The sequence below is a fragment of the Dysidea avara genome, chromosome 9 (genome assembly GCF_963678975.1).
Source record: "Dysidea avara chromosome 9, odDysAvar1.4, whole genome shotgun sequence".
NCBI classification, from domain to species: Eukaryota; Metazoa; Porifera; class Demospongiae; order Dictyoceratida; family Dysideidae; genus Dysidea; species Dysidea avara.
This window is the reverse complement of record NC_089280.1, coordinates 5,398,027-5,423,431: the sequence shown is the minus strand read 5'-3', so window position 1 is coordinate 5,423,431 and position 25,405 is coordinate 5,398,027. Positions and strand designations below refer to the sequence as shown.

The 25,405-nt window shown below is 37.6% G+C and overlaps 2 protein-coding genes across 6 annotated transcripts; both read left to right on the top strand.

Annotated features, from left to right (window-relative positions):
* Positions 1-392: 392 nt before the first annotated feature.
* Positions 393-3,771, top strand: LOC136266909 (coiled-coil domain-containing protein 180-like). Of its 3 annotated transcripts, none has more exons than XM_066061938.1 (8): positions 393-533; positions 1,649-1,809; positions 2,013-2,150; positions 2,202-2,313; positions 2,454-2,528; positions 2,581-2,663; positions 3,368-3,457; positions 3,509-3,771. In XM_066061938.1, the coding sequence occupies exons 2-8, from the start codon at positions 1,675-1,677 to the stop codon at positions 3,623-3,625; spliced, it is 750 nt and encodes a 249-aa protein (XP_065918010.1). In that variant the 5' UTR covers positions 393-533; positions 1,649-1,674; the 3' UTR covers positions 3,626-3,771. The 3 variants fall into 3 exon arrangements, with proteins under 3 accessions (XP_065918010.1, XP_065918008.1, XP_065918009.1); XM_066061936.1 differs by having other exon boundaries at positions 3,494-3,771; XM_066061937.1 differs by having other exon boundaries at positions 406-547; positions 1,650-1,809; positions 3,494-3,771.
* LOC136266908 (kynurenine--oxoglutarate transaminase 3-like) lies at positions 3,716-16,208 on the top strand. 3 transcript variants are annotated; one of them, XM_066061935.1, is made up of 16 exons: positions 3,716-3,772; positions 3,951-4,038; positions 4,093-4,130; positions 4,183-4,234; positions 7,290-7,382; positions 7,431-7,508; positions 7,612-7,683; positions 7,731-7,817; positions 9,305-9,421; positions 10,451-10,571; positions 10,622-10,698; positions 10,749-10,838; positions 13,756-13,942; positions 15,775-15,842; positions 15,888-15,974; positions 16,024-16,208. In XM_066061935.1, exons 1-16 carry the CDS (start codon positions 3,762-3,764, stop codon positions 16,084-16,086), a joined length of 1,329 nt encoding a protein of 442 aa, XP_065918007.1. In that variant the 5' UTR covers positions 3,716-3,761; the 3' UTR covers positions 16,087-16,208. The 3 variants fall into 3 exon arrangements, with proteins under 3 accessions (XP_065918007.1, XP_065918005.1, XP_065918006.1); XM_066061933.1 differs by having other exon boundaries at positions 3,765-3,834; XM_066061934.1 differs by lacking the exon at positions 3,716-3,772 and adding an exon at positions 3,825-3,856.
* Positions 16,209-25,405: the final 9,197 nt, after the last annotated feature.

The following is a 25,405-nucleotide window of genomic DNA, read 5'->3' as shown; positions in this document are numbered from 1 at the left end:
TGTTACGAGAGTCTCGTCTCAGCCTGTACAAGACTTGTGAAGTAAGTGTATAGACACTGTACATGTCAGAGAAATATATTGAGGTTTCTCAAGTGGTCTCAAGTTAAAGGGTTCCACTCCAGCTTTGTAACAGAGTTGTTATAAAGAGTGGTTGTACATATAGCATTAGTCAATTTTGTAAGTACATACACAATGACACAGGGTATATGTAAACAGTCTATATTTTGTATTGAACTGTCATTAATAGGCTCCAAACTGTCATTAATAGGCTCCAAACTGTCATTAATAAGCTCCTATTTAAACCCAAAATCATTATCACCTGTTGACTGCTTTATTAGAGAAGTTTACTACTCTACCAGTGACACTATCATATGCTCTTTTACTATAGCAATACTACCGTACTAAGGGGGCATCCCCTTCAACCAGACCGGATGATATTCCTGACACTTTTGAGGCTTGTATGGATTCCCTGATAGAATGACTACACTCCTACCAACTACAGGCAGAGGAGTACAGCAGGGAATGTATTGATGGTATGACCTCTAGATCTGTGTGTGTGTGTGTGTGTGTGTGTGTGTGTGTGTGTGTGTGTGTGTGTGTGTGTGTGTGTGTGTGTGTGTGTGTGTGTGTGTGTGTGTGTGCGTGTGTGTGTGTGTGTGAATTATATATATGAATATTGCATGCATGCATGAATGCACACACACATGCACGCACAGACACACACACACACGCAAAGTTGGTTGCAAATCACCTAGAGCATACATAAGGAAAACATTGCAGAGAAAAGTATAGAAACAAGTTGATGTTGTGCTACTTCTAAAAACCAGGCGCCATGCAGCTAGCTAACTCATCTGGAATAACCATAGACAGTATATACTACTATGAATTAACCAACTATGTATTACTACTTTACAATAGGGTAGTTTGGGTTGTGCAATAATATAATTAGCTATTTCTCGTATTTCGTAATTCATGAAATATTCGTAATTCATTCAATTATGTTGCTAGCGTTTGTTAAATAAACCGCTTTTACGAACATATTACGCACAAAACTATCTTCTAAACTGTTTTATAGTGTGACTAACGTGTTTTTTCCCACAAATTCTCTTGACAAAGCCTCAAAGCTGCTCTTCATTTTCGTTCACGTACGTAAGGGATACGCCCCCTTGAAGCAATAGGCTATTCCTGGCAGTGTACAAGGCCTGCACCGTTGTTTTTCAGTTGCTAAATGCCTGAAAACCTCAAAGGGAAGGTAGTCTGAGGAAAGTCACCACACCCGTATTTCAGTCCGCCAAAAAGAAACCACCTCAGAGCAAAGTTCACCAGTGCAGAAATTTAATACAGACTTCATTTCACTTTTACTTCTTACGTAAAAGCTGCTTTTACCATTATTAAACGATTTTGCTCACGTGGGTGCGTACGGACAAACATAGGTAGATAGGTAGATAGGTAGATAGGTAGATAGGTACACACACACACTTTTACGAAAACAATTTCAGTAAACCAGGCGCACGCCCACAGCCGGCCGAAGGCCGGCTGTGGGCGTGCGCCTGGTTTAATAAGGCTGTGGTTTCTCAAGTAGTGTGTGCAATAATCCAGTCACATACATAACATAATATATCAGATCTATTGTTGTATACTATTGTAGAGTTTAATAGTCAACTGAGAGAACTGATGACAATACTAATGGGACTACCACTAATAATATTATCAGATGTTACTAATAGACACACTGTATTGTGTAATAATGATACTGGACAACTGGACAAGGATCATCAACAATACTTGAAGTCTTCACAAGTACAACAAGTAAGTGTGATAATGTAGTAAAGTTCTCTTGTCAATTTATTATTGTGACCATTTTAAGTATGTCCCACTTAAGGTGTACTCATGACTTCATTAATAAGATCACCTCAATTTACCAATAGTGACCATGTCAAGTAGGCCCCACGAAAGTGGCTCTCATTAATACGATCATCTTATTGATAGTTATAGTTTTTATACCCGTAAAGGTACAACACAGATCATCCCTCAGACCAGCACTAGGTCACCCTAATAATGCTAAAGAGTTATCCATTCTTTGTGAACAAGAAGCTGATAGACACCAAAAGACACTGGACACTATCAATGATCACTTGTTAGCCATACAGGTCATTGTATAGTAGTAGTGTGTGTATTGTGGAGTACATTATAATGTATAGAACAAAGAGAAGGAACACTTGGAGTTATTTGTGATGGAGTTAGTTAGTAAGACTCAGTCATTGTTGACATCACTTGATGATTGTATTACTATTGATGATGTGATCAGTGGAGGTAATGCCTTGATCAGTGTCTTACTGACTGATTGTCATGTTGATCATGATACATGAATGTTAATTGATCATGATTTTGATGTTGATCATTATTCCACCATGCTATTACTGTTGATATTTATCTTGATGTTTGTCCACTAGGTAACAAGTATTGTGAGAGGCCAGAGTTAGAACAGTTACCGAGACAACACATGAAACAAGACAGTGACCCTAATGGTAACGATGCCCATCACACATTATTACTGGTACACTACACATGTTATTACAGTAACTGATGTTACTGGTACTAGAACAACTAGTAAGACTGGTGTTGACTGGCCACCACTAGCTACTGGCAACCTGCCATTTAAGGTAACATCTTGTGTGGTGAAAATGTATGTTGTGTAAAATTGGCAGACGTGTTGATGTCTTGGGTATTAAACAGTGTACTAATTAATTACCTGTGCTACTTTTTATGAGGTGTTTAGCTAATATCATGTGCCCTCCATGTGATGTAGGCCACTGTCTTTTCTAATGCAGTACACCATACCATCAGAGACATATAGTTTGGTAATGTGAGGTCTAGTGACTGTTTTATTAGAGTGGTCCTGACTGCTTTATTAGAGTAAAAGGAATTGTCAGTCATGTTATTAAATTTTTTTGAAGGCAAGTGGTCTCTCCACAATTGTGTATGTGTGAGTGAAAGCAGTTAACTGTTGACCAATAGTTAGTTAGATAACTGTACATTAACAATGGGGAAACCATCAGTGACAAAATGATTTGTCTCATATCCCTTGGCATATGCCTGGATTGCATGTTGTGGGGGATCAAGTCACTACTGGGTCTAGGATTTTTTCTCTGTATTCTTCACAGTTTTAGATACATGTTTCTGACTCCCTGTATTTACAGGCCTCACCTTCTCACAGGCCCCTAGTGGGATAGCACTTAACAATATATTATATAAAACATTAGCTAACCAATACTGATTGTTAGTTCATTGCTAATTCTTGTATTGTGAGTACTGTTACCAATGATACTGCAAATATTTGACCACTCTGTATGATTATGATGTACAGCTTGATCGTACGGTGGTAGCAGTGCCAAAGAGCAAGAAATCAACATCAGTTCATGGTGCAGTCATTACATCAAGGGATCAACTCTATCAGGTGACCATAGAGCATCACATGATACAATGATAATAGGATCATGTGAGCCAGTACAAGGAGAGGTTACGTCAGTGGGAAGGTGTTAAGACAGATGAGGAGATCAATGAGCAGAAGTGGTCAACAAGTTGGAGCAGCTCTGTAGAACAAGTCAAACAATTATATAAGTGATAAAATCATCTTTTGTTGTTCATGTTAACTTCATACATTCACAAGCAAAAGTCGACAATGAAATGCCTAATATATTTTTCTTGTGCGTATTTATAAATACAGTGTAAATCCGTGGATTAATTAAAATTAACGAAGGATGTTCTTGAGGTAAGAAGTTGAGTTTGGGCGTGTATGCAAATCGTTCACTATTATCGTGTGGCCTGTGCGAAGTAATATGGTTATTCATCATTGGTATTTATACTATTCGAATTGTGTGGTGTAACTTGTCTTCTGTAGTTGTATGTCCTCTGCTTAGTTGATCATGAGCACGTGATATCGTTTACAGGGGATTTAGACAGCTCGTAGTCACTGCTAGGAACACTAATCCTTTGGTGCGGACCATGGCCAGTAGCTCGATATCGGAGAAGTTCGCGGTAAGTCGGATAATGGTGTATATTGCTTGAGGGTAACTCGATCGCGATGTGTAGCCTGCAGCGAGACTGGAGGGCATCGACAAAAACGTTTGGTGAGTTACACAGTGAGTGTGCACGTTTCAATCAACTGTTATTCACATGCAGGGTGGAGTTTGTGTCTCTAGTATCCAAATATCAGCCAGTCAACTTGGGCCAAGTAAGTTCTTTACTGATAGTCGAAGTGCATCATATATCTTCCGCCTTGTACATTCAATACTAATCAACATGTCATTGGGGAACTGCAACATGTGTACATATAGTATTACATATGTACCATACAGTTTTCAAGGATGAAAACTTTATGTTTATTGCTGTTGGCGTGTTCACAAATCTTCATTATTGTTATAACTGCAAGTCTGGTTCAACCTCACCACTATCCTGCCATACAGTATAACTCTTGAATTGAATAAACTAATTTTGTGGTCCTACGTCAATAATAACTGTAAGTGGTTTAACATTTCACATATTTTGAGGGGTCGGACTAAGGTGAGGTTCGTTAGGGTGATTCATGTGAGGTAGCCCAAGACAATTTCTAATGTTCGTATTGAGAGAAGTTGTTTAACAGTGATGTTTGTGGACCCAATTTCAATGTATGTGAAGTACTTATATTGACGACGGGAGATGAATTAATCCACTATACAAGTTCTCACAGACTGCCTGACCTGTGATAGGTGGAATATGACCTTGATAGGTTTACTTTAAGTCATTAATGACCTTTATGAAACATGAGAAGTTGTGCTATTAACTGCTGTGCCGGTTGAATGTAGAATACAATCCTGGATCCCAGGCTGTGTGGCCTAGACTTTAATGTTATGTTCACATGTTGTAGCCTTACTTCAGGTCCCTAGTAAGCAAACCTTCTGATTATTTTTAAAATCCTGTCTTGAAGTACGTATGGTGTATGTACATGCCGTATGGTGTATGTACATGCCGTATGGTGTATGTACATGCCGTATCATACATGTTACATGATATGTACATCCGTGCATGATCATGTCCATGGTTGAACACTATAATACAGATACAAAAGGTTGTGTTTGTTCCAATGGTAAAACTCTGCTATCATCATGGCTATCAGAGGAGGGAAAAAGCATTTTAGGCACTGCTTTAAAATAATATTATGTTGATTGCGTAGTTTGTTTGGAGCGCACATTACATGATGTATTTTGTAAAAGTGCTTCGTTTTCTAGACAGATCTTATGAAACACTATTTCATGCCTATAGTGATTCTTACAATAGTCAACAATGTTTCTTCTAAACAAAGCAATGATGTTACACTTTGATACATTGTTCCTACATTTTATTTAATCAGAAAACCAATGGTTTTGTGTACTTCATTTTAATGGCGCTTAAACTGCTTCCACCCTCCTCTGTACGACTGTTATACCACTTGTCACATCACTTGTGACCTCTCAGTAAAAACCCGTTTAACTTGCACAAGTACACATCTGTGGTGAAATTACGCATGCTATGTATAAAGAAAAAATATAAGCAAGTCATTACACAGGGAAATAAATTGATGGAACATTAAACATATATGTGTCATTATGTGATCCTCTGAGCAAAAATGAGCCGTTTCTGCAAAATACTAATTTGCTATTAAATATACAAAAATAAACCGGATTAAAGTATACGTGCTACATAAATATTTTACGCATGTTTTAATCACTTCTGTATACACTGAAACTAAATAAAACCATTGGGTTTACCTGTTAGTGCAGAGTAAGAAATTTTTTTTTCATTTTTTACAGCAAAAGGTACATGAATTATGGGCCCTTATTTTTGATGTGGTAGAAATAAAGTTTACCTTCATCATTTCTTTGTTTGAAGATTTTTATTCTTTGCCACACAGCTATGAAGGGTCTGGATTGATTTTTACTTCAAGTGTTATACAGATTGTCTAAACAACCAAGTAGCACAGCAGTGGCAATCTCTTCATAGTCTAGTCTTGCAGTAGACCAGCTTCTTTCGTGAGCCATATGCATGCCCACTTTAATATTGGGAATATGTGATACCAAGATACTCCATGTACCATGAAACCACCTAACTTCAAAGGAGAATTCCAGGGTATATATCTCATAAACCATGGCCTTGATATCTGGCGAGGTAACGTTGTTTGTTTTTATAAGAATCCTGGCAGTATTCGATTGTGGGAGTTTATTATTGCTCACGTGATGAAAACCATGAATCCGATTTTGTATTCTACGGCACTCAGATGGAGGTGATTCGACCTTACCACCCATGAGTTGACAAACAGAAGTTTAAGGTGAGAACTAGTGTCATGGTTAATTTACAATAGCGTGTCCGTGTGTTTGATTATGTACCACGCCCACTTTTCGTATATCACGAGGTAACCACTCTACAGTGAAGCTTACCCCTCTGGATGTTTAGAAAACATTGTAAACAGTGGTTAAATGATGTAGCAACTTTGCAGTACTTGTTAAATTGCAAAATTGAGTGTTTCCATGATATTTATAGGATTTTTCCATTTATATTAACAAACGTAACTGCAACGTTACTTACTGCTGACCCATAATCGAATTTTACAAGACTCTCTATATAATAAATCCAGCGGGTTGCCTTGTATTGGCTTGGGTGATTAGTCGCCCACCACAGTAGGCTATTAGCCTACATGGTACATATCAGTTGTATCACGTGCCCTCATGATTTGCCTGATATGTACACCCACGCTCTCGGGTGATTTGCCTGATATGTACACCCACGCTCTCGGGTGATTTGCCTGATATGTACACCCACGCTCTCGGGTGATTTGCCTGATATGTACACCCACGCTCTCGGGTGATTTGCCTGATATGTACACCCACGCTCTCGGGTGATTTGCCTGATATGTACACCCACGCTCTCGGGTGATTTGCCTGATATGTACACCCACGCTCTCGGGTGATTTGCCTGATATGTACACCCACGCTCTCGGGTGATTTGCCTGATATGTACACCCACGCTCTCGGGCCTAACGGCCCTCGAGCTTGGGTGTACATATCAGGCAAATCACGAGGGAACATGATACAACTATTACTTGTAAGTATATTGTTCACTTATGCCTACAAGTATCACACACCAGGAGCCACAGTAATTTATCAATAAAGTGAGTTGAAGTTTGTATGACACACATAACTTTCATGTGATAAAATTTCCGGGTATACAGTATTGTATTGTGAAAATTTTTAAAATGTGCTTGTTACTCCATGAAGGGATTTCCTGACTTTGCTCCACCAGACTACATTGTTGAAGCTCTTAAGGAAGCATCAGGGAAGCCATTAATCCACCAGTACACTCGGTCACAAGTGGGTGTGTCATTGTTAATTTTTGTGTGATCACTATTGTCATCACAGGGTCATCCACGATTGGTTAAAGCTCTAGCCAACATGTTCAGTAAAGTGTATAATCGTGATATTGATGGGATGAGTGAGGTAGATGAATAATACTTTGTACATGTTATAGATTATAGAGGGTCGGCTTACGTACACCCTCTGTAATCATGATGTTTGAGTTGATCTAAATTATTCCACACAGATCATCACAACTATTGGTAGTTATAATGCTCTGTTCTACTCATTCCAGTCTTTTGTTCATCCAGGAGATGAGGTGGGTGTGGCTGGTAATGTGGGTGGGGCTCATCATTTTCCTTGAAGGTGGTAGTGATAGAACCATTCTTTGACTGTTATTCTCCAATGACCAAGATGGCAGGTGGAGTACTCAAACCAGTGCCTCTTAGACCTGTAAGTGTATCATCAAGAGTTAATAATAAGAGAGTTAACTCTTGGTATCATGAAGTATGTATGAATGCTGATATTCTCTGTTATCGAGTTTTGATCTTCACACACACCATGAATTGATAGCCACACCACATTTGTGCTATAGCCAAACCACAGAGTTTCTCAAGCTACTTTTTCGGGTAGGTTTTTAGAGGTATGTTTCTGCGATACGTACTGGGAACATACTGGAACCTTAGAATTCTGTTGGCCAGCTGGAGCATGGAGGTAGAGACATGATATCCTTGGACAGTTGCTCAGCTAACTTGTATGTGTATTTTTCTATCACTTTGAGTGGCTTGAGAGCTCTGGAGGCTACATATGAAGTCCTCAGTCATTTTCTAATGACATACACTTCAGTACCAATACCACCACCCGTGTGACCTGTATGGCTTGTGTCACAGATTGCTTAAAGGTATGTCTGTACCAGTAGGTAGCCTACACTAAAAAAAGATTAACAAAATTTTATGTAAGTGAAACAAATATGTAGCACAAGTTGCTGTAAACCTTCAGTGCTGGTCACTGCAAAGCATTAATAATAATAGTAATAAAATTACCCCCCCATCTGTGGCATCCTAACCGTGACTTCCAGTTTGTCATGTCCCATAAATTCTCGAGTTATTTGTATTGTACTGTGAAAATGTGTCTATGTTCTGTAACATGAAATATTTATACATTGTCTATCATGTACCTTTATGATGATGTGATAATTATCATGATGTACCGTATTTCCTCGTATAAAATCCCGGGCTTTTATTTCCTTCCCATCATTTTTGATCCAGCCTGTAAATGATTTGAGACCAGGAATTTATTTCAACCGATGCTCAGTGTTTAATTGAATTCGGGTGGTGGTAGAATGGAATTACTGCAATGGTAAACATAGAAAGCAGTGATATGGTGTGTTGACTAACTGTAGTAAAGGCTTAAAATGATTGGAAAATAGTTGTATCATACAAAGCTATCTGCAAAGCATGCAGACTTGCCCGGACCACTCACATGATTAGTCGTAGTACCTTCATCCCTCATAAATTCAAGTATGAAGATGCAGCAGCAACAAGGGAAACAATTAAAACCATTAACAGTAGACTCAAGTAATAGCCCAGGCCTCTATTTGAGACCGAGTGCTTATTTTCCAAAAGTGCTGGAAACCCCCTGGCTTATAATTGGAAACCCCTGGCTTATAATTGGAAACCCCTGGCTTATAATTGGAAACCCCTGACTTATAATTGAGACAGGCATTTAATTGAATGCAGCTTTTATATGAGGAAATACGGTATGATAATTGATATGACTATAACACATCACTACTCAGTAGTAAAACTGTATGTGCTCAGTAAACTACCAACAGTACAATTAATGTGTTTATCATATTGTACACTTTATGTTGTTGTGTGCTACATAATGTGTATTTTAGTATGATCATCATGATAATTTAGTTCTTATTTTCGCTACAGAAAAATGGTGCTACCTCATCAGCTGACTGGGTACTTGATCCTGCTGAGTTAGAAGCTGCCTTCAGCCCCAAGACTAAACTGTTCATTATCAATACTCCCAATAATCCACTGGGGAAGGTAATGAAGTATACAGTAGAGGATCTCATGCTAGCCAGTATAATAAAATAAAAATAAAAAACATTTATCAGGTTTGATGTTGTTTGTATGAAATAAGAAGTTTCATGATTTAACGTTAGTAGCTAGAGGTCATAAAGAGGTTTCCTACCTATAGTACGTACACTCTTTAACTATTACCTCAGTGTATAGTGGAATAGTAATAGGACACTTAGGAGGACAAAGGTAAGTCCATGATGTATGCTGTGGTAGGTAAAGAAAAGACATGTCTAGGGCCTAAGCAACATTAACCAAGCCATTAGCTTTTATATAACTACTATGGAATTATTCTATGCTTGGCTGGGTAGATGTTGATTCATGTGTAGTACTGTAATTGCTTTTGTATTATGAGAATTGTCCACAATTTCCGTAATGAGTGGACTACTTTAATTTGTTAATAACAGTGCCGGAAGGTGGGGGCTACAGGGGCTAAAGCCCCCTTTCAAAAAGCAGGGGCAAAGCCCCCCCTCCCCAACAAATGTGTTTTGTGACGTCATAAGATGTATCACACGATCAACACTGTATACGCTTGTAAGCATGCTTACAGGATCACTGTAGTGGTTCATAGTTTGAGTATTTAATGCTAAATTATAGCAATGCTTACTTGTTTTATGACTATTACTCTAGCATTACTGTGATTCAGATTATTGGCTAAAACTGCCTCCAGATTCAATTCCATAGCACTTAATTTTCAAAAAATTTCTTGGGGGGGGAGGGGGAAGCCCCTAGATCCCCCTAGAAGGAGAGCATGTTTGATGCATGTATAGCCACAATAACTGTACTCAGCCCCCTAAACTTTTCATACCTTCCCCCACCACTTAGTAACACTGAATAATGGCAGAAGTGAGCCTCAAAATGGACATGTTGTTTTGTTTTGCAACTACTCTATAATATGGCACCACTGATTCTTTATATGGTATGTGCTAGTTCACCCATCATAAATGATAATTCTTCGTATACTACTCAAATTCAATATACTACTTGTCTTTACAGATATTCACCCGGTCAGAGTTGGAGATGATGGCTGAGATGTGTCACAAGTACAATGTGTTGTGTATCAGTGATGAGGTGTATGAGTGGCTGATCTATGATGATAATGTGTTCACTAAAATTGGTCAGTGACCAATGTACAACTGATTGTGGGTTTAAGATACTACTCTACAGCCACACTACCCGGGATGTGGGACAGGACTATCACTATTGGTAGTGCAGGGAAGACATTCAGTATGACAGGATGGAAGGTATCCATCTCACTGTACATGTGTAGTGTTCACTTTGTAGTTGATGTTAGACTGGATGGGCTGTGGGGCCAGCAGGACTCATCAAACACATGCAAACAGTCAACGCTAACTCTTGCTTTACTGCTCCTACTATACTACAGGTATATCATCAGTTCTAGTATATTATCAGTAATATCAAATGTGATAATTATGGTAATGTACGCACACATCAAACAGTACTGTAGTACTGTTTAAGTAGGAAGTGATACACGTCGCCTAAAATGCCACCTTTAAAAATCATCCTAGAGGCATCTTACACGACAAAAATCACCTTTGTGCAATAATATTAGTTCATCTAATATGTTAAAAACAAGAGAACACTCACCAGTGACCGGATGTAGAATTTTTAAAAAAAGATCGCTCACTCACTGCCTGACCACAGTCGCAAGTCCAGAGGCCAAACAAAGCAGAGCATGGCCACAATTTTACGCCACAACAAACTCACCAGTAGGATGTGCCTTTTGGGTTCTGATGAGTGTGTTCCCTTTGTGCCTTGTCTTTCCTTTTATCTTCAATCAGGTTGGTTGTCTTCTTCAAGCATCAAAGCCATATCAAGGCATTAATTTTCCGTATCAACACTTTCTTTCAGCAGCATATTTAGACACCACAGAATTATTTTAGAGTTGGATATCAGAAGTACTTCAGTCCCGGTGCTACTATAAGAGGTATACTAGCAAGATATTTGCAACTTTGCAATTGGAATTGCGTTTGCAGTAGGTTCGTGACCACGCCTATCAAGTAAAGATCTAGGTGGACTAATAGTGATAGAGTACGGAGACCACACCTCTTAACAATCTAGCTACATATTCACTTAACTGTAAACAAGATGACTTCACCCCTTATTGGTCTATATAGCTAGCTGCACACCCCTTGGCTGACTTGAGATACTCTAATACAACAGTCACCCTAATACAATTAACAATATATTCTAATAGAGCAGTCACAAGTTGCACTGTAGCTAGCTTTGCTACTACAAAAACTACACTAACTAGTTTAAAAATAATAATTGTTAATTTAAAAATGAAGTAGGGATCTATGCAATAAAAGCAGTGAAACAAGAGGTGAATGATGGTATTACAGCATAGCTCAGTGGGAAAGTCCCTACTTTGGCACATTAGCTATAACAATTATTATTTTGTTCAATGCCAAAGTAGGGACTTTTCTACCGAGCTATGCTATAATACCATCATTCATCTCTTGTTTCACTATTTATAGCATAGATCCCTACTTCATTTTTAGATTAAATTGACAATTTAAAAAACAAATAATGGTTAGACTTTGAAACAAAGGATTCTACGGAATTTAGTAACCTGAAGGCCCTGTGGTGTGGCACCCAAGCAAAGCAAGGGTACTACTACAGAGCCCGAGCGTTTCTAAATTCTGTGGAACCCTGTGTTTCAAAGTCTTTACTGATGTAGCTTTACAGCTGCTTGTGACGCGGTGTTCATTAGTAATATGTGTTGCTTACTGCCTAGATGCCATGAAGATACATTGTGAGGCAGGTTTTTATTCAATATTTTATGGTGACAAAGTGCAAACTTCCATGATCCCTAATAGCAGTCAGTGAGAGTTAATAAGTGTAGGTTGAAGACCTACACACAATGAAGGATCTTTGTAGATTTTGATAACTGAAGCAAGTTTTGAAAACATAAAGATCCAAGGGCATGATCTCCTAGATAATGGAGATGTTTTAATGGGTATATAAGTGAAGTTGTTGGATTGAATTTTTTTCACTGAAAATTGTCGCAAAATTGTGGAAAACTGAGAATGTTTTCAATGAAAATCAAAGCTTGCACCTTATTGGTGCTTCCTGAAGTTAGACTTGGATCATTGATAGTGATCATGAAGTAGCAATGGTACCACTGTCTATGGAGTAACAGCAGTATAAAGAACAGGTGTATAGCTAAAAACAATTTGAAGATGTAGCTTGAGTGGATTATGATTACCATGAGTTATTACAAGTTGTTATTTATGGTGCCACAGCATAAAAGCCAGGCATGGTTTTGAATACAGACCACACCTATAGTTAGTTGAAGATGATAACAGGCTTAAAACACCTTTAGAAAACAGATGGGTACTAAACAGAATTTGGACCTTTCCATTTGTACAAACATGGCTACAAAGTACAGTATAGCTACTGTACCTCCCATAATCAAATTCTTTTATAAACTAATTGTTTTGTTTTTTAAATTCATGTTGGCTTGAGTGACTGGTCATGTGCTGTAGGCTCTTAACATAGCAAATCAATGCTTGAGGTCTTTCTGCTAGGAAGTCTCTTACTGATGTGACCATCTCAGTGCAAACCCATCTAGTTCGCACAACCTCCAATTTTTTTTTAAATTTCTCTGCATTGTCCAAGGAATGGTTCACCAAAGTTTCAGCCTTCTGTGGTGAGTAGTTTTGGAATTACTGTGCTCATATTGAAAATAGCCATTGGGATTGCGAACCTAATAAAATTTATTGAATTTAGCAGAATTCTGCATATCTACAGACATGGTAAGGTCAAAAACGCACGAGAAACCCACTAAAAGTTGGCTTGGGAAACATGGTGTCTATTTATATAGGCCTACAGAAACTAGGAACAAAGCCATGTTACTCACGTGGCACTATTCTCGAAGTGGCTCTCCTTAACTTTTGTCTTTAAACTGAATGGCCCGCTCTAGGGCAACAACTCTTTGTACAATTCCCTCGAATTATTGAAGAATTATTCATGTACACAATGTTCCAGACCGTTTTTTTGTGTTTAAACTAATTATTTTAAGGTGAATTCCCATAGTCTTGGCAATGGGTGAATCCCACAATACATTAAGTATTGGGCAAAACTTGTGCGAACCAGACAGGTTTTCGCTGAGACGGTCACCTATTTTAATGACCTTCTTAGTAGATTTTGAAGATCTTAAAGATTACTGTTATATATACCAGTAGATTACTGTAGATTACTGTTGTAATAGTGGTAAGGATGTTATTAACTCTTGTGTGATGGTATTTCTCTTACTTTGTTGTTCCCTTGTCTTGTAGGAAGCTATTGCAGTTGGTATTGAACATGAGACAGCAGTGTTGGGACAAGATGGTAGTTACTTCAAGGAACTGCCACGTATGTTACAGGTCAAGAGAGATGAAGTGTACAAAGCTCTGAAGGAAGTTGGGATGAACCCCATCATACCACAAGGAGGTTACTTCATGTTGGCCAACACATCAAATTTAGGTGTGTATGTTAACATAATTTATGGGAAAATGCTTTGATCTTAGGGAGATAATGAGATCTTCATAAAATCCACTAAAATACCTGCTAGCAGGGTCTTAAAATGGTAAAAAAAACATGCTAGCAGAGACCTCGAATTGCAAATCTCATTGTTGATCATTGATTTATGCATTTAGCCTGCAGTGGGTGGAGTCACCTAAGCTAACACAAGTGTAACTGTTCCATTCATTTGATAAGCATGCCTAACAGGTGCATTAATAAAACAGTTTGAAAACATGCCTTGAGTGATTACAATGGTGATGAGTTGCCACAAGTTGTTGGCTATTAATGGTGCAACAGCAACATAAAGACCAGACATGGTTTTTGTGTATGAGCCACACCCACGTTACTGATAACACAAAATAACCATTCTACAAGGAAGCTTGCCCATCGAGGTCTTTGGTATAGTCCATCTACAATTAGTTGCAGACAAAACATGCTTAGAACACTCTAGAAAACAGATGGGCACAAAACAGAATTTCGTGATATTATATACTGGACTTCTCCATCCATCCTGACAAATGTAGCTATAACTTTTAACTGTACCTCCCATAATCAAATAGCCGTATTCACACTGCTGTGACACCATGACACGGGAAATGACAGTAACCTGTCAGATTCCTTGTCCACATGATTATCTTCACTCTAACCCACACGTATGGGTCATTTAGAAGACTACACATCATTATAAAGTGATAATTTTACAAATGTTGATGTATAGTGTGCCTAGCCTTGGGCAGCTGTAGAGTCCTGTCTTAAAGGAAATGCACACTTTGTTATGAAAATAACTAAACTGTCTGTTCCCATGTATCTTTAGTGTGTACCCTTAGCCAACTGGTAGGCTGGTTATGTGGGTATATACTTGTGTGTCTGTGTGAATTTGTATGTGATGTGTGAGCAAAAAATTTAGCTACTTAAAAGAATGGAGGCCATTCATTTATAGACATCTGGGAAGGTAAATTTAATGCTTTTATAAACCTTTAATTAAGGAGGTGTGGCCAGTTTCTAAAATTATTGACTATGTGTCATACAGAGTTTTCAAAAACAAAATTAACAGGAGCAAATTGCATTGACTTAAATGTGGGTGGGCATTACTGTCATGTTCACCTGAACACTGTGTATTGAACTATGCATTACTATGAGTAATGGCTAAAGAATTTGTGAAAGTAACAACACATTTAACACCTGTCCCAGCCATTGATTACTACTAAGCAACATGGTCATCTAACTTTGTTTTCAGTCTTGTTACATTGTTAGCTACACAGTGTGGAATATGAGGAGGAGCTGTACCAGAATATTGTCGTTTACTTCAAATGTAGAAGTGCGGTACTAACTCATGGATGATTCCCATTTCATTATCACGTGGTAGACAATACAGGATGTCACCGACATGTTACCAATTTATCAACACCTTTGTGCACGAGCAAAGGTAAGCGTATGATGGAGGTAGTGTAGCTGCTGAAGTTGACAATAAGCCCCAAGCAACATTATGCAATCATCAAGCTTATTGTGTTAGCCTTTGTTGAGCTGCGCTTGTCTGTACTAGGATCATACAGTCAGTCAGTTAGTTAGTCAGTCAGTTATCAGAAATTTCTGTCGCCATAGAAACCTGTCAAAACATTTTAGCTTGCTCTGATATGAGGATATCTTTCAGCATGGTTATACCTAAACAGTACTATCAATTTGTCATGAATGAAAGGTGGGACTAATTTTTTTGGATTGATTTTTTGTTGGGAAAATGATTATGCATATACAGTGCTACCATATGTAACACATTTTCTGTTGTGTGTTTGTAGGTCTCACATTTGACAACAATGATGAGGCTTATGATTTTCAAGTGTGCAAGTGGATGATAGCCAATAAGGTAACTGATATCCAGCCACACCCACCAACAGACATTTTCTTGCAGGGGTTAGGTGCCATCCCACCAAGTGCCTTCTACTCTTCTAAAAATGCTCACCTCATCACTAACTACATTCGGTTTAATTTTGCTAAGGTAACCATTGTATAATCACTTATTACTGATAATAATATTGATCTTGTAGTCTGATGAAACTGTTAAAGCAGCACTACAAATCCTACAAGATTGGGCTAAAGAAATTCACTAGCTATTCAACTATACCTAATTATCACATAAACACCATCACCTTGTATGCACAGCAGTTATGATGAACACACTTACACAATATTGTAGTTACAGTATGTGTCTCATGTTATATGTTTGTGGTCACTTTGCAACATACAAACACCACATACACACACACATCTGCACATGCATCTTGCTACTGTTCTGGCCTGAATGCCCAGCTTGCAACAATTGAGGTTGGTTGCTTAGGGCATTTTACACCCGTGACGCTGACCAATGTATCTCATGCATGCAAGTTACCATCCAGAGCTGGCTATTAAGCCATTGTTTGATCAAACTGCCAGAATTGCTATATCCTGCTCATGCAGAATTTTCAATGCTTGCTCCTCAAAACTGGTATATGACAGATCTGTCAAACTAATTAATAATATTTGTGACCGGATTTGCGAAAAGGTACCTTTTCCACACATTTGACATACCAGCAAACAAAATAATGTAACACATGACTCCTTATACCAATTAACTTGCTCTTAGTATCAAAATGTAGCCAGATACTGTGGCTACATTCATTGAAACTTTCAAGCAATTATATGGTATGATCAAAAAGTTATGAAGCTTTGAAGTCCAAACAATAGGTCAAATTTTGTGTGTGAAAAAGGTACCTTTTTGCAAATCCGGTCACATTTGTAGTTTGTGTGTGTTTTCCTTGCCAGGGCTCCAGCTGCTTTAAAGCTTCTTGGCACTCCTGCTTCTAGGCTCCTTAGACCGCAACAAAATTAATCTTATGTTCCATGGATGCAGTGGGTCAATGTTTTGGCAAACCCAAAAATAAATGTAAATCACATGATCACTTAAAAAAGAGTGCTAATATGGATAATATTGTGCAAGCAGTAACAGGTGTAGTAGCAAGGGGAAGGAAATGGGTGTCCATCACTTTATTTTGGAAGGATTTTAGCTTTTGCACCTGTCAGGATCAAGATACTCATATAAACAGTCAGTTGTACCTAATTTATTTTTCAACCTGCCAGGTCACTAGAGGGCAAACAATCTGTGAAACTTGGCATGGCCTTATTTTTTTCTGTACATTTGTCTTAAACCATAAGACGTATAAATCAAAAATACTGTATCTCATTACTACAATAGCCAACCTTGGAAACCCATTTAATTCTTCTTTGTGTGTCTTTCCTCTATGACATTTTACAAAAGGTACTCATTATGTTTCGACTCCTTTTACAATTTAAAGTCCTCCTGTACAAGGCAACATTCCCTTTGTATAGTTCCACTACAGGCCACAATTAATACTTATTGGTACTCACGTTTTGTCTATTTGGAATTCTATACCACACTGCATATTGTCTCTCACCAAGGTGGAGTCCTTTCGGAAGGCTCTGAGAACTTATCTTTTTGGTTAATTTCTTGTTTCTGTGCTTATCTGTATAATGTAAACTATGAAATTGTGTGTTATGTATATTGTTTGTAAGCACCCTTGTACAGGCTGAGCGTTTTGATGCAACCCTGTCTTTAGAGACAAATTAGATAATAATTAAATACTAGTAATACTATTCATAGATATATATCTATGTACTATTAAACATGTCATCATGCCACACAAGTGCATTGTACCAGCAGTGATTTTGTCAATGAACTGATGAATGTGGAGAAAGCAAGTTTCTTACCATTAGTGTATTGCATCTACTCAAGGGGCCGGGTGTGACTCAAATGGATGCTGTATTATGATACGATCTGCGACTGCGGTCAAAGCCGGTCAAGATCGATTTTTGGTATTGACTGTTAACTTTTTCAGAAATTTGTGATCTGGTTCTATTTGTTTTTGCTATATTATTTTCATGTACTACTTACTCATGCAGCTTTAGCTGTGCTGGGGAAACAGCTTGATCATTCCCCATCAGGAAAAATTGGCCTAGCTTGAATTGTTCGTTGACCTTTTGCTTTGAACATGGTCACAAATCATGTACTGTGGCTATTGGAGTGACTCTCCCTTGCGACAGGTGGCATAGGTGTAATGCTAATACTGTATTTAGGAAAGTTGCCTTCATGTTGGCTGATAAGTGGAGTGTTAATTGTAGTACATGTCTGTGCTTGTGCTGTAGGTTGCATAAATAAGATCTGCTGTGATGTGTTTTAGGAGTTATCTATATAATCATCCTATATATGCCATTTATATTGTCAATCTGGCCTACTCTGAGGGTTGCCTTGATTCTGGCAGCCTTGGTATTTCCAGCTTTCCAGCACTTTAATAATCCATCAAAATCATCCAAATTAGTAAAAAGTAAAAATATATAAAAGTTCTGTAGCTTTAGTTAATGATCACTTTCTCTTTTAGTCTGGCTCCACTGCCCCTTCGCAAAAAGTAAGTTATGGTGATATACAGATCCCATATCATTTCAAAACGCGTGTAATTGCTGGTTATTTCAGATGAGTGGGGGAACACACAGATAGAAGTCACTTTCCATACACTCTGCAAAATGTGAAGCATGAGCCTTCTAAGTGGCCTGGGGGCATGACACCCCAGGAAATTTTGAAAATATAACATTCTGAGATTGAATTTGGTGGCAATTTTGACTGAAATTGATTTATAGTTTAACACTGGAAGTATATGAATACCAATAGTATAGCTACTGAGTTAAAAACCAGACTTAGCTATATAGCATAGTGTAAAGACCTATGTAGGCTGCTCCATAAGGAAATTTTGAAAATTTAGCATTCTGAGATTGAATTTAGTGGCAATTATGACTGAAGTTTGCTGAGTTGTGAATGTTAATAGTAGCTATATACTGAGCTAGAAAGAATTAGGTAATATATATATATATAGTATTAGATTTCCCCAAGGAAATTTTGAAAAATCTATTTTCTGATATTGAATTTGGTGGCAATTTTGACTAAAATTTGTAATATTATGAAAATTCAATGCTGGAAGCATGAATAGTACTGAGATGGTAGTAGCTATAAAGTCTGTAAGGAAATTGTGAAGAATTGACTTTTTGAAAATGATTTTGGTGCTAATTTTGGCTGAAATAAGTTGAAAATTTTAATTGAATGTTCAAATATTACCAAGCTACAAAACAGAAACATCATACTGTCCTCTGCACAAGCATCACAAAATATTTAAAAATATAGAGATAATCCTGGCATGTGGTGTGCAACTGCATGATTTTCCATCTCCAGATAATATTTCTATGGTCACTAGGGTGTGAATATAGTCAGTAACTCAGTTTATAACAGGTGTTTTAGTTGTTTCAAATGATAAACAGTGTTATGCTACTCTTGACTGTTTTATAACAGTAAATAACTGTTCTATTAGAGTATCTTGATTTCTAAACGTAGAGGGTGCTCTAATGCTATGCCTGTGTGGATAAACATTTGCTAGAGAAAAATTTATTATATAATATACACAGTCATAAACTGCATTTGAATTATGTCCAAGGTGCCTATCTATGTTCAATGAGCAACACTAAAAATTATGAAGGGGGAGGATCCACCCCTGCCAGTCCTAATTGTTCTTCAATTTGAATAAGAGTACTAGCATTGCATTACCAAGGTGATTTGTGTATGAATGTCATTAACACACATTAATTGGCTAGCACAGAATTTCAGAATCCAAATAACTTCAGGATTATGTGATTTCCATCCTTATGGTGATTTAACACTTGATCTCACACTTGATGTCTTGTCAAGTGGTATTAACAGTAATAGAACTTGACACAAATTTGGCCTATAGTGCTACCAGTAGCCATAGTCTTATGCAATCATTTGAGTGTCCAAAGTTGTTTGGATAAACGCCTATTAGTTTATTTTAACAGTTTCTAACAGTGAAAGGTGCTAGTTATATTTTATGGATCTTAAAGAAAACGGTATTAGTCAGGCATGATCTGGAATAAATTCCTTACCAAGAAATTCTTTCACCAGTGTGTACTTGTAAAGGTGTCCATAAACATTTCTCAATTCCCTATATAGGAGAACTTGTGACAGCTGCTGGAAGTTGGACTACCCATAACCTTTTTTGGGAATGGCTGCTTTGAGAGGTCATACTATGTATATATTGCAAGCATCAAACCACTCCTTGATGAAATTGACGAAAAGATCACACCCACTCATTATTATTATTAATTGGTGATGAATTATTTTTATAACTTGTGTATTTCTTAAGGGCTAGTTTAACAATGTGCCTCAGGAGTCTAGCTTCGGACTCTCCATCATCAATGCATTCTTGAATGTAATGCCTTTGCAATTTCCACATGCTGAGATACCCTTGACATCATTCTTCTTGCAGCTGCACCGTTGATTGCTACAATCTCCTTTACAATTACAGCTTATGAACTTTAGAGGCTCCAAAGGCACTATAGGGTCTAACATTGGAACTGGTTCATAACCATTACTCCCTATACTGTCCATCCATATCCACTGGGATCTAAAGATGACAGCATCCAATCCTGGGTTTGTGTATAAGCATGGAGAGAATGCTGTGCAGTTGCACCCTCTGCTGGGTGCACACACTAAACCACTTTGCCGATATCACTAATATCAGCAAGTGCATGGAGGAAGGTTTCAAGAAACATTGTCCACGCCACAAAGACCTTGCCAAAACAAGATGCTGAAGAAATTGCACTTGTTCTCACATGGCTTGAGGAAAATAATTCCTTTGATCATGATCAAGACAGACAGTTGCTTAAGTTGTTCTCAACAAGATTCACAAACACTGAAAATGATGGAGTCAATGCTGAGACCCAAGCTCAATGAGAAAAAGATTCGTCTTAAGGTCTCCAGCTGACTGATAATTATAGATGCAACAGTTGAGACAAGCTTGAGTATGAACTGACTCCCCTGCCTTTGTCCTTGTTCAGTACCCAAAATCATAAAATGAACAAGGCAAATGAAGCAATTTTTTCCAACACTAGCTAGCCTGAAGGTGTTGACTGACCCACTCGTCTTTACTGACCAGCCTTGCTCCAGTCTGATGGTAGATGGTTTCTCTACATGGTGACGTGGGAAGAAGGCCATACTTGGCAGGAGATTGTTGACAGTTACTTGAGCTATATGCAGTATCTTGACAGGTAAGAAGATCACTGTAATGTTTGATGGCTATACAGTAGCTTACCAAAAGATTATAACCAGATCCAGCATACAAAGAACTCCGGCTGTGATGTACATATTTAATTGAATATGATGGATTTGACACCAAGGACAAAGTTCCTGGACAACACGAGTGAAATCATCCATCTTCTCTCTTCAGAAACATTGAACTGGCTCATAACCATTACTCCCTACTGTGCATCCATAGCCACCGGGATCTGAACGCATGCTCTGCAACAGCATCCAGTCCTGGATTTGTAGATAGGCACACAGAGAATCCTGTACAGCTGCACCCTCTGTTGGAGGTAGATCTGGTTTGATTAGTCCAGGACAGCTATTGAGAGAGTGCTGTATCGAATGCAGCTAAAGCAGTACCTGGTACATGGTAAATGTACTGGAAAATTGAATATTACTCCTGATCATCACATCCTTACTAGCCTGTACATCAAGGAAGATGTCCATGTGTTCATCAATGTCCCCAGCACAATAGCTGTGGCTTTGTTTCCCATGGCCAGCAATTGCAGAAACAGAATCACAACCAGTGAAAACATAACAAAAGAGCAAGTAACATTGAAACAATCCTTTGATTCAGTAAAGAAGAGTGAATGATCGGAGCATTAGTTATGGCATATCAGCACATCAGCATCTTCTGCCCACACCTGAAAATAATAAGAAATAGAGATTAATGTTGGAGAATAACAACAAAGCAACCATCCATGGGGTTCACTGACCTATTAGCAGTAGCCAGCTGCAGTGCGGTCTTCACAATTGAAGTGTCAACATCATAGTCACACAGTTCTACAGTGATCGACCCTATGGCTTCTAAAGTTCATTAGCTGCAATTGTAAAGGAAATTGTAGCAATCAACGTTGCAGCCGCAAGAATAATGATGATGCCAAGTGCATCTCAGCATGTGGAAATCGCAAAGGCATTGCATATTTTGCAAAGGGATTGCATGCAAGAATTGCATTGGTGATGGTGAAGAGCCAGACATTGACTCAGATATTGTTAAACTAATCCTTAAAAATACTTGAGTTCAAAAAATAATTTAGCACCAATTAAAAACAATAATAATGAGTGGGTTTGGATCTTCATCTTGTTATTACAGAAAAATTGAGGAAACAGTACCTGGGAGGCATAGACCAACAAACAACCTCATAATTCCCAGAGTTTTGTTTGAATTGAGTAAATATATTAATGCATTTTCACAGACAATATTGTACCCATTTCTCCCATTAATGAAATTAATACCACAGGTCATGATCACCAGAAGCTCATATGAATTGAGGTCAGAAAGTCCTTAGAAATTAGTAATACATGAATGTGTCTTGTGTATTGTGTCATTATCTTGGTTTGAGTTGTGAACTGGTTGGGCAAAAATCCGATTTGTGTGCATCGCAAGTTGTGATGCACACAATTCTGCTCAGCCATGCAGACACATTACTGCTGTGTTCCCCTCCTAGGAAGAAACTGCGTGAGCTAGGTGCACATTATGAGGTGAAGATCCATACACTAGACCATATGTACCATTATTATGTAGAAATTATACTCTTTAGATGAGGTAAGGAGTTTCCATTTTTGTGTGCTGTGTATCATGATAGTTTAATTTAAAACGCGACTATTATTATTCTGAGGAAATTTGTTGTAGGTATATAATGGTCACCTATAACATGTTATCAGTTGTCTGTTGGCTTAACATGCTTTAAGTTGTTAATGGAATTTAAAACACAGTCTTCATTATAGTTTAAAATTAAAGCTTCACAAATCTTCGAGGCAGTCCAGAACAGCTTAAGATGTTTCACCCTAGTGAATATGTCAAAGGATGCATTGTTAGCCACATCCAACTCACAGCAGTGATGTTCTGACAACTACATACACGTATAGGATAGAGATAGGCGGTATTGCATTTTTGGATAACGGTATGGTATTAGGAAAAATACCTCGGTATCACTAAATACCTTGTATATTATAAACGCGGGTATGCTGTGATTTACACTTATACCCACCTTATACTAGTAGTGGAAGTTATCTTTTTAAAGGAACAAATGAAAATGACAACTGTTCCCAAAAGGTATATATTATTGTGTTTGCCTTGTCCACAGCTTAAACATGGTTAATGGGGCTAGACTTCATTTATATGTATAGCCACCACTAAACCACCAAATATTCAATTACTACATTAAATTCGGTATTCAGTATTTTTAGAAAGCCACATCGATATCTGAAAAATACTTTTATTAACTACTAATGCCTAAATACCTCCCAACTCTAGTATTATGTTAAAAAAATTGCATAAAGCTATAAAGATACTATACTGTGTAGACTCTGCATATGCATTTATAACTTTTAGGAGTTATTGTAATATTACTGTATCAGTGGTGGATCCAGGGGGGCACGGGGGGCACGTGCCCCATCCTTTTCAAAAAAATTCCATAAAATATCGAGATACTCTAATAGTAATAGAGCAGTCAATCACTCTAATAAAGCAGTCACAGTGTTCATGAGGCAGTGTAGCTTAACTATGAAGCTATGAATAAGGATCTAAATAAAGGAAAGTGCACCCCCCTTTCCAAACTCTGGAATCTGGATCCGCCCCTGTGTATTATGCATGTATACTTATGAATGACAGTAAGGAGTTTCTGTTAGGAGGACATTATTTGTTCCCTCCATGGATTTTCAAATGATTTGAATGCATGGGTTCACTCAAATACTTTGCTTTTGTCATGGAAATAGCAATCCAGGTGCAACTATATAATTAAATTTAGTATTGTACGTATCTGCTAGACACAATGACATCATGCCAGGTGAGGCATTGAGTGTACTACAACCAGTTGCTAATAAAACTATTTTTTACAACTAGCCAGACCTGAGAATGGGGGGGGGGGGGGGGGTATTTGTTACACATGTAAACAAAATTTCCATTTTTGTTTGATGTATAATATTGTATGCTATAATAATTATTGTTGTGATTGTCTAAATAGCTAAAGTAGTGAAGAGAGAACTTGCGTAGTGAAGTGTCAGTGGATGGGGAAGGCCGAAGGTGGACTGGGTGCCTGGGCATATATACTGCCCCAGGAAATTTTTGAAACATATAGTTCTCCTTACCATAAACTTCCGAAATTTTGTCACGATTCTTAAAAATCATAACTCAGTAATGGAAAATGATATTACCATTAAATTTGAAACTATGGCACAAAATTAGACATTCATTTTGAGAACCTATTTGCAAAGTGTTTGCAAGGAGACATTGATATTTGAGCTTGAAACTCTATGATTTTCATGAAAAATGTAACAGTTAAAAACATTCTACATTTACAAGATTTAATGTGCTCACCTATGGCAAAGTAAGAAGTTACAGAGCATTTTTTTGATTGTTACTTTTAAATGATTTATGTGAATAATTATGTGACAAACCCAAAACAGGTATGTACTACCATATACCTGTAGGGATTAAAATTCTTTTGTGAAGAGCAGAATCCATACTGCAATGTAGAAAACATTACAGAGCAATTTTAGCATAGCTTATTTGCTTGTGTATATATTACTCAATCTCTGCAGGCATGCAGAAATTCTTGCTTCAAAGTTTTATGAAATTAATTTAAAATATGTGATAATCTAAGCTAATTGGCTAGATTTTTGTTTAATAATTCATATAAAGCAACATAAAAGTTTATGAGGTGGTTAGGATTTGCTATTGTAAAGTTGAAAAAAAAATTTTTTAAAAATATTTTGGAAATTATGGTAAGGAGAACCGTAGCTGTGATGAGATTGAATCTGGAAGCAATTTGAGAGAAATGACTGAAATCTGGATGTTTTAAGGAAATGGTGAATTGAAAGGATAAAAGAACTATGTATAGAGGCAGCATGGTTACAGGGTTCAAAAGTAGTTTTTTAGAATATAGATTTTAGGGCAATTTTAATCGTGGACTGTAATAAAAGTAACTATGACTATAGTAAGGCAATCTCTATATAATCAAATAGTGGAGTGAAGAAATTTTTTGAAAAATAGCTATCTCAAGATAGGATCTTGAGCTACTTTTAGCCAAATCCCTGTAAAAGAGATTTAAGCTGCACACAAGTGCACATAATAATGTTATATGTAACTTTGAGGTTATACTTTTCTGTGGTGCAGCTTGCTATTTTAGCTTGACTTTTGCAACTAGCCCAAGCACCATTTACAACTAGCTAATAGTCACAACTAGCTTTTTAGCCACAACTAGCCCCTTTTTTTAGCCCCTGGATACAATACT